At 43.5% G+C, this 7,615-nt stretch overlaps 4 protein-coding genes across 4 annotated transcripts; 2 read left to right on the top strand and 2 right to left on the bottom strand.

Moving 5' to 3' along the window:
• Positions 1-1,005: 1,005 nt before the first annotated feature.
• Fkbp59 (FK506-binding protein 59kD) lies at positions 1,006-3,542 on the top strand. The gene is made up of 8 exons (XM_017143031.3): positions 1,006-1,250; positions 1,310-1,452; positions 2,099-2,219; positions 2,276-2,414; positions 2,473-2,830; positions 2,887-2,997; positions 3,056-3,193; positions 3,299-3,542. Exons 1-8 carry the CDS (start codon positions 1,055-1,057, stop codon positions 3,410-3,412), a joined length of 1,320 nt encoding a protein of 439 aa, XP_016998520.3. The 5' UTR covers positions 1,006-1,054; the 3' UTR covers positions 3,413-3,542.
• On the bottom strand, positions 3,482-4,260 carry LOC108058340 (putative RNA polymerase II subunit B1 CTD phosphatase RPAP2 homolog). The gene is made up of 4 exons (XM_070216080.1): positions 4,129-4,260; positions 3,956-4,067; positions 3,799-3,896; positions 3,482-3,743 (listed from the first exon to the last, which is right to left on the bottom strand). The coding sequence occupies exons 1-4, from the start codon at positions 4,155-4,157 to the stop codon at positions 3,551-3,553; spliced, it is 432 nt and encodes a 143-aa protein (XP_070072181.1). The 5' UTR covers positions 4,158-4,260; the 3' UTR covers positions 3,482-3,550.
• A 169-nt stretch (positions 4,261-4,429) lies between these two features.
• Positions 4,430-4,839, top strand: LOC108058341 (cysteine-rich PDZ-binding protein). Its single transcript, XM_017143033.3, has 2 exons — positions 4,430-4,641; positions 4,703-4,839. The coding sequence occupies exons 1-2, from the start codon at positions 4,478-4,480 to the stop codon at positions 4,830-4,832; spliced, it is 294 nt and encodes a 97-aa protein (XP_016998522.1). The 5' UTR covers positions 4,430-4,477; the 3' UTR covers positions 4,833-4,839.
• Positions 4,840-4,933: 94 nt separating this feature from the next.
• Positions 4,934-7,447, bottom strand: mtDNA-helicase (mitochondrial DNA helicase). The gene is made up of 3 exons (XM_017143030.3): positions 7,132-7,447; positions 6,635-7,072; positions 4,934-6,012 (listed from the first exon to the last, which is right to left on the bottom strand). Exons 1-3 carry the CDS (start codon positions 7,421-7,423, stop codon positions 4,934-4,936), a joined length of 1,809 nt encoding a protein of 602 aa, XP_016998519.3. The 5' UTR covers positions 7,424-7,447.
• Positions 7,448-7,615: the final 168 nt, after the last annotated feature.

Genomic DNA, 7,615 nt, shown 5'->3' with positions numbered 1-7,615 from the left:
CATTTTTATCATCATCCCAGTTGACCTTGAAAAAATCGCCGAATGTCCAGTGGCCAAATCCCCCAATTGCCCTACTGTGCAGAGCTTATGGCTAGCGAGCTTACGAGCATGAATTATAGAAACCAATAAAATTAAGTGCATTAATTTATTTTGTTGTTCTTGCTGGAATACAAAATGGAACTTGGCACTGCCAAAAGCCAAGGGCAAAATAATCAAATATAACAAAAACGATAACAGGATTATATTTGATGCACACAGCACACATTTGTAAGGATGCACATGCATTGAAAGCCCGCTGGGCAGCTTACATTTGTGCGGCACTGTGTGTGTGTAGGTCGCAGTCATCACAATAAAATGGACAAGAGACGGGCCTTAATTTCATTAATTGGGGTTTAATGGATTAACCCAGTCAGTGCCTATTACTTATTCGGGTATACAAAAAGAAACGAATTATTTGAGCTAAAACTGATTGGTAGTGAAAAGGGAAATTCAATTTCTAATTCTAATAACAATCACTCAAATAATACTTATTTTTCTAAATGCGTGATAAGTATAAAACAAAAATTGGGATAGTTCTGATACATAAAGGACCGTTTTCTTATCCGTATGTTAAATTTAAAGTAGCGATAATCCTTGAAATGGAAAAGAAGGATAAAGAACACTTCTAGCTTTTTCGTGTGAACTATTTCAGTCTATAATCTTTTTCAAAATTCTAAGGATTCAAGATTCCTGTGCTTATTAACTTAAAATCCAACCAATTATGATTGATCTCTTTAAAATTATGGTGACTTTTTTTAGAATATCAATCTCACTTTTTGAACATTTTATTCTACTTTACATGTAACGGGCGTGTAGAAAGGGTTTTGGTCCCTGCTAATTGCTTATCAAAGTTCCCTACCCAATTTCAATACATATGACCAGAGTTCTATTGACAGTTGCTGACACTTCCGCCAGAGGGCGCCTTCTGAATTGGGGGGAAAACTTTGCACACCCATCGGTCACACTGATAGTATGAACAAAAAAAAAAGGGGCAAAGCGAGATTGAACAGGAAAAATGCCGGAAGAAAATAAAATCGACTTGTCCGGGGACGGCGGCGTCCTGAAGGAGATCCTGCAGGAGGGCAAGGGCACGGAGACGCCGCACAGCGGATGCACAGTGTCCCTGCACTACACGGGTCGCCTGGTCGATGGCACGGAATTCGATTCCAGCGTCGGCCGCAATGAGCCCTTCGAATTTCCGCTCGGCAAAGGTGAGATTTCGCGAAAGTTCTAAATTCTAAATGATTACCTTACCTGCGGACTCCTCCAGGCAATGTGATCAAGGCCTTCGACATGGGAGTGGCCACCATGAAGCTGGGCGAGCGCTGCTTCCTCACATGTGCTCCGAATTACGCTTACGGGGCTGCCGGCAGCCCGCCCGCCATTCCGCCGGATGCCACTCTGATCTTTGAGGTAGGAATCGTAACATATAATAAGTGGAAAAAAATAGAATAGAACAATCCTTATTTTCTACTGATTTTTATTTTTATATTTTGATATGGTAATAAAAAATATTTTCCTCATAATCCCTAATCTTAAAATAAGTGATACTTTAATTCAAAACCTTACGAATTTTCTATAACAATTCTTATATTCTACTGATTTTTATTTCTTTAATTTGGAAATGATTAAAAAAAAAGCCCATATAATCCCTAGTCTTAAAATAAGTGATACTTTAATTCAAAATTCTTAAGAATTTTCTAGAACAATCCTTATTTTCTACTGATTTTTATTTTAAAATTTTGATATATTGAAAAAAATAGTCCTCATAATCCCTAGTCTTAAAATAAGTGATACTTTAATTCAAAATCTAAAGAATTTTCTAGAACAATCCTTATTTTGTACAGTTTTTTTTTTCAATTTTGATATTGTTCAAAAAAATAATCCTTTCTAATATTAAAATAATGAATACTATAATTCAATATCTAACAAATTTTTTCAAACAATACTAAGTTTTGTTTTTACATTTTGAAATTATGAATTTTTTTACATATTTTAATTGAATTTTTCAAAGAACAATTACCACTCTGCTGTAATCCTTTTAATCTCTCCCTCTTAGCTGGAAATGCTGGGCTGGAAGGGCGAGGATCTGAGTCCCAATCAGGACGGCAGCATTGACCGCACCATTTTGGAGGCCAGCGATAAGAAGCGCACCCCTAGCGATGGTGCCTTCGTCAAGGGTTCGTTTATCACACTCATGCGGTTAACTATATCTTATGCGGTTTCTTAAAAACAGCTCACATTTCTGGTAAATTCGGTGACCGCGTGTTCGAGGACCGCGATGTGGAGTTTGACTATGGCGAGGGCAAGGCCATCGGCATTATCGAGGGCGTGGAGATAGCCCTGGAGAAGATGAACATAGGCGAGACTTCCAGGTAAAACGCTTAGGTAAAAGAAAACTATCAGTATTTAAATGAAACCCCCCGAAAATAGAATCAAAATTCAAGCCAAGTATGCATTTGGAGCCGAGGGCAACGAGGAGTTCAAGATCCCACCCAATTCCGCGGTGGAGTATACAGTGAAGCTCCTCGACTGCGGCAAGGGGCTGGAGGAGTGGAAGCTGAGCGACGAGGAGCGCCTGGCGGAGGCCAAAGTGTACAAGGAGAAGGGCACCAGCTACTTCAAGAAGGAGAACTGGGCCCTGGCCATCAAGATGTACACCAAGTGCAAGAATCTGCTGCCAAATACTGCCGATACCAACGAGGAGGTGAAGAAGGTCAAGGTGGCCACGCACAGCAACATTGCCTTGTGCCACCAGAAGTCCAACGATCACTTTGAAGCCAAGCAGGAGGTGGGTTCTTGGGTTCAACACGTTGCTTTCAATAATTAAGTGTATTTATGCTTTAGTGTAACGAGGTTTTGGCTTTGGATCAGAGCAATGTGAAGGCTCTCTATCGTCGTGGTCAATGCAACTTGACCATCAATGAGTTGGACGATGCCCTGGAGGATTTCCAAAAGGTGGCTACGCTCAGCGTTAAGTTATAGCCTTAATTATAAATTATATAAATTCAATTAGGTCATCCAATTGGAGCCCGGCAACAAGGCGGCTGCCAACCACGTGATCATCTGCAAGCAGAAGCTCAAGGAGAGCAAGGACAAGGAGAAGAAGCTGTACGCCAACATGTTCACCAAACTGGCTGCCAACGACAAAGAGGTATAGCCAAATTAAAGCCAAATAAAGTACAACATTCTTATATATCATTCCACCTGCGCGTGTCTTCTTCGCTGGTTAAATCTACACAATTTCCTGCAACTCTAGACCGAACCGCCGCGGGAAACCGACGTGCTGAGCAAGTGCGGCGAGTGGTCTGAAGAGGATGCCAAGCGCGAGGCCGAGCTGACGTTAGAGCGCGACAATATAATCATGATCTAAGCCAGATCGACTAGTGCTTTAAGTAATATTCCCTAGGGTTTATAGTCCCACATCGAAAATCCAGTAATGTAATGAAAAGAATGGTCTTAATGCTTATTATACGAAATAAATAAACGCTTGGAGAGCTGCATTTGAAGGTCAAGTGTTGCGGGGCAGCAATTGGAAGCTGACTTTCGTCTCCCGATCTCGTAGCCACAATGGCGATGTGGGCACCTGGGATTTGATGTATTCGGAGGCCTTAAAACAGTAGCCGGAGCAGAATTTCTTGCGTTCCGTGAGGTCGTACACCTTGTTTTTTGAAGCGCAGATGGTGTACTTTTGCTTGGGAATGCTGAAAGTATAATTTTTAAAGGTAAATCTTAAGATTTCTATAGCAACACTCTTACTTCTCTAAAGCATTGGAGCAAAGCGGATATCCACAAAGTTTATTTATTTCCCGCTCATCTACAATGTCTGAATAATTCGGGGGGCCAATCTCCCAGAGCTGGAAATACAGGAAAAGGTCAAGACTCCTCGTGTAGCTTTAAATTAGCATAGTTTTACCAGGGACAGGAACTCGGGCTCCGGTATTCCGGGCTCCAAAAGTCGCACCACGATTTCATGGGCCCGCGCAATCGCCGCTCGTTTCTTCACAACCGCCGCTATTAGTTGTTGTCTGGAGAACATAGGGCATTAAAATTCGGACTTTATTGAATATGTATTTATTGTAATTTCACCTCAGTTGGTCGTTCTTCGCCGTCGTCATTTTTGCTGTTATTATTTGCAATTGAGATGGCCGATAACTCAAGATTTCGATAGGAATTGGGGCTAAGAATCGTAAATTAATTAATTATTTTTTTTTAAGGAAATTCCGTTTAATAACTGTATCGACTAACTGTTTTATATATTTTTAAAATTATTAATATTTCTAATTATGTTTATCACTTTATTTATACCACCACTGATAGTTTCGATAACCAACTTATATTAATCGATGTTAACCGATAAAACTGCATCAATGTTTTCATCGATGTTTTTCCACCTCTATTTTGAAAACGTAAATAAAAAACATATTGATAAGAAAAAATGGTTTGCGAGAAGTGCGAGGCCAAGTTGTCCAAAGTTTCCGCCCCGAATCCCTGGAGAACCAGTACGGCGCCAGCCGGCGGTCGAAAAATCAACGAAAACAAGGCATTATCCTCCGCCCGCGAGCGATATAATCCCATAGGAACTGCTTTGGCGCCTTGCCGGTGAGGAAAACTCCACAAAAACCCCTCAAAAACACACAAAAACCAAGTTATACCATTCCAGGATCTGCCGGCAGAAGGTCCACCAGATGGGAGCCCACTACTGCCAGGCGTGCGCCTACAAGAAGGCCATCTGCGCCATGTGCGGCAAGAAGATCATGAACACCAAGAACTACAAGCAGAGCTCAACGTGATGCGGTTTATCCAAATCCAGGGATTCGCTTAAGCCTAACCTAGCCATAGACAACAGTATAATTATATCGTATTATATAGTACAACAAATGCCTTAAAAGAGTCAAGTCTTTCGCTTCTGCGAGGAGTAACTGAGCGCATCCTTGTCGAATTCCAGTGGCATTATGCCCAGATCGCCGGAATAACGATTCTTGGCTATCTGCAGATACTTTTTACCCCTCACAGAGGTCAGCCGCTTGTCCTGGATGATCAGCACGTTGTCCGCCTCCTGGGTGGCCTTGGCTGTTCCGAAAACCGAGCTGGTGGTCAGCTCGTCCTCCTGCCGCTCCTTGCGCGGATGCATGACCAGTGTGACGTGCACATTGTGCTTGGTGGCAAAGGAGCGAAAGGCTGCTATTATGGAGTCCTGCTCCCAGAACTTGTCACCCCGATACGTGGCCACGCCCATCATGAACTGCAGATTGTCGATGATCACATGCATCACGTCGTGCACATAGGACGCATGCTCGATGGCCTCCAGCACGGGCTTAAGCGGCTGCTGGCCGTGGAAGGTCATGAAGTAGAGCGGCAGGCGCTCGAACTCCGCTGCCCAGTGATTGAACTCCTGCAACCGGTCGTCCAGCGGATAGCCGACATACTGACGCAGCAGCGTGGCCGCCAGCCGGGTGTTCCGAATCTCGAAGGAGCCCCACAGCGTGCTAACGCCCTGCATGGCCAAATCCAGAGAGTACTCGCTCATAAAGGTCGTCTTTCCGCTGCCCGTCGGCCCCGTGAGAATGGTCAGCTCTCCCCGGCGATGCCCCTTGAGCAGCTTGTTCAGCACCGGAAAGCGCTTCCACTTCACACCGTTCACCTTCTCGATGTTCTGCAACTCGCTGAGAATGTCATTCCTCATCGCACCGAATGTGGTGATCGCCTTGTGCCGCACCGGCGTCGCCTTGGCCAGGATGTGGCGCAGATTGAGGCGTCGGCGCAGTGCCAAGTGGGGTGCCGGTTCCGTTTCGGTGGGTCGGATCAGCAGGCACCTCCGTTCGTCCATTTTCAGTGCAAACGCACGAGCTGCATCCCAACTATGCGTGGCATCGTAGTGCAGCCAGAAGATCAGCTCCCTGAAACGCTCCAAGCCGGGCAGGCACTCCTGCGGGAGGGTTTTCAAGTCGTAAGGCAGGCAGACAACGCAATCTGAGGGTCAAGGATTATTAGAAGATTTATTGAGGGTCATTTTAACCCGCATTTTAAATTTGTAAAGTTTAAAACGCTTTAAAAATAGAAGTAAATAGCTCAAATATTTTTAAGACATTTTTTAAAGGCTTTAAAGAGAGTTGAAAGATATCCCGTAAAATAAAATGCTTCAGGAATATAAATGAATTGCTCAAATATTTTTAATACATGCTCTAATTATTTTTTGTACCAGGATTAAAGGCTTTAAAGAGAGAGTTTAATGATAACCCGTAAAATAAAATGCTTTGGGAATATAAGTAAACAGCTCAAATATTTTTAAGACATGCTCTATATATTTTTGGTACCAGGATTAAAGATTTTAAAGACAGTTAAATAATAATCCGTAAAATAAAATGCTTCGGGAATAGAACTAAATAGCTCAAATATTTATAAGACGTGCTCTATATATTTTTTGTATCAGGAATAAAGGTTTTAAAGAAAGTTAAATGATAACCCGTAAAATAAAATGCTTTAAGAATAGAAGTGAATAGTTCAAATATTCTTAAGATGTGCATATATATTTTTGGTATCAAGATTAAAGGCTTTAAAGAGAGTTAAATGATAAAATGGATTTAGTACTTACGCGTTTCAATATTCTGAGTGGCGAGGACCATAAAGTCCATTAGATTGCTGACTAGAACCGCTTTGTTTTTGTTCGCCGCTCCATGGATGAGCAGCCCAGAACTCGAGCTGTCCTGGAAGGTCTCTTCCCGGCGATCGGCCAGATATAAGACCTTCTCACCCACCACCATTTGGGCGGCATTGCGTAACTTGAAGTGCAGCAGCTGCTGTTGCGGCTCCCACTGAGCTCCAATGGCATTTAGCTGGTCATCCTTCAGACCCTTGATGCCCAGAGCCTCGCAGGCTTCGGGGGTCACAGCGACGAGGTGGGGGAATCGGGATTCATGGAGCGGCTGCCTTTGCGGGGGTCGCCTGTAGCCCATCGGCGTGGGCAGCTGATAGGCCATCAGGGCATTCGCCAGTGAGGTTTTCACATCGCAATTGGGGCAGATAAATGCTCCTGCGTGGGAAATGGTTTATATAATAGGTATTTATAGGATTAGTACTTAACCCACTCACCCGTCCGCTTGTTTACGTAAGCCAATGGCCCTTGGTCGCCGCCTTTTTGGGCGTTCGTCGCCGGCTGCCTGTTGCGTTCGCACAGGCGGCACTCCAGTTGCAAGCACGTGTGTCCATCTTTGTGGGGCAAGTTGAGTTGCCGCAGCTGCCGCTTGAAGTCCACATATTCCTTGGGGTCCAGCGAACACTCCGCCAAGTTGGTATCCACTTGGCTGGCGTAGTTTTTCCTCCAAACACGCGAATTGTTGTTATTTATGCGCAACAGCGGTTTGATTAAACCGGCGCGTCTCATTTTCCATGTTATCGATATCGGGGGTGGGGGTGGTAAAATAGGGATGGTAATTAGGCGGGTAGTTTTGAAAACATCTTTATTTTTTAAAGCACTATAATAAATCAGTAAAATATATATCTACACGTTGCCTTAATCTTTTCCACTCATTACGCTGAAAACTTTCTTTTTTAAGAAAGAGGTGTTTGTTTTATA

Source organism: Drosophila takahashii, chromosome 2L (genome assembly GCF_030179915.1).
Source record: "Drosophila takahashii strain IR98-3 E-12201 chromosome 2L, DtakHiC1v2, whole genome shotgun sequence".
In the NCBI taxonomy this organism is placed as follows: Eukaryota; Metazoa; Arthropoda; class Insecta; order Diptera; family Drosophilidae; genus Drosophila; species Drosophila takahashii.
This window is presented reverse-complemented; position numbering and strand designations above follow the sequence as displayed.

Excerpts from the sequence above, each read along its gene's own strand:
- Fkbp59 (XM_017143031.3), top strand. The coding sequence starts at position 1,055 with ATGCCGGAAGAAAATAAAATCGACTTGTCCGGGGACGGCGGCGTCCTG. Across the intron at positions 1,251-1,309 it reads CGAATTTCCGCTCGGCAAAG|GCAATGTGATCAAGGCCTTC; the intron begins GTGAGATTTCGC and ends GGACTCCTCCAG. Across the intron at positions 2,831-2,886 it reads ACTTTGAAGCCAAGCAGGAG|TGTAACGAGGTTTTGGCTTT; the intron begins GTGGGTTCTTGG and ends TTTATGCTTTAG.
- LOC108058340 (XM_070216080.1), bottom strand. The coding sequence starts at position 4,157 with ATGACGACGGCGAAGAACGACCAACTGAG. Across the intron at positions 4,068-4,128 it reads GCGAAGAACGACCAACTGAG|ACAACAACTAATAGCGGCGG; the intron begins GTGAAATTACAA and ends TATGTTCTCCAG. Across the intron at positions 3,744-3,798 it reads TGCTCCAATGCTTTAGAGAA|CATTCCCAAGCAAAAGTACA; the intron begins GTAAGAGTGTTG and ends TTATACTTTCAG.
- LOC108058341 (XM_017143033.3), top strand. The coding sequence starts at position 4,478 with ATGGTTTGCGAGAAGTGCGAGGCCAAGTTGTCCAAAGTTTCCGCCCCG. Across the intron at positions 4,642-4,702 it reads ACTGCTTTGGCGCCTTGCCG|GATCTGCCGGCAGAAGGTCC; the intron begins GTGAGGAAAACT and ends ATACCATTCCAG.
- mtDNA-helicase (XM_017143030.3), bottom strand. The coding sequence starts at position 7,423 with ATGAGACGCGCCGGTTTAATCAAACCGCTGTTGCGCATAAATAACAAC. Across the intron at positions 7,073-7,131 it reads TTACGTAAACAAGCGGACGG|GAGCATTTATCTGCCCCAAT; the intron begins GTGAGTGGGTTA and ends TTTCCCACGCAG. Across the intron at positions 6,013-6,634 it reads CACTCAGAATATTGAAACGC|ATTGCGTTGTCTGCCTGCCT; the intron begins GTAAGTACTAAA and ends CTTGACCCTCAG.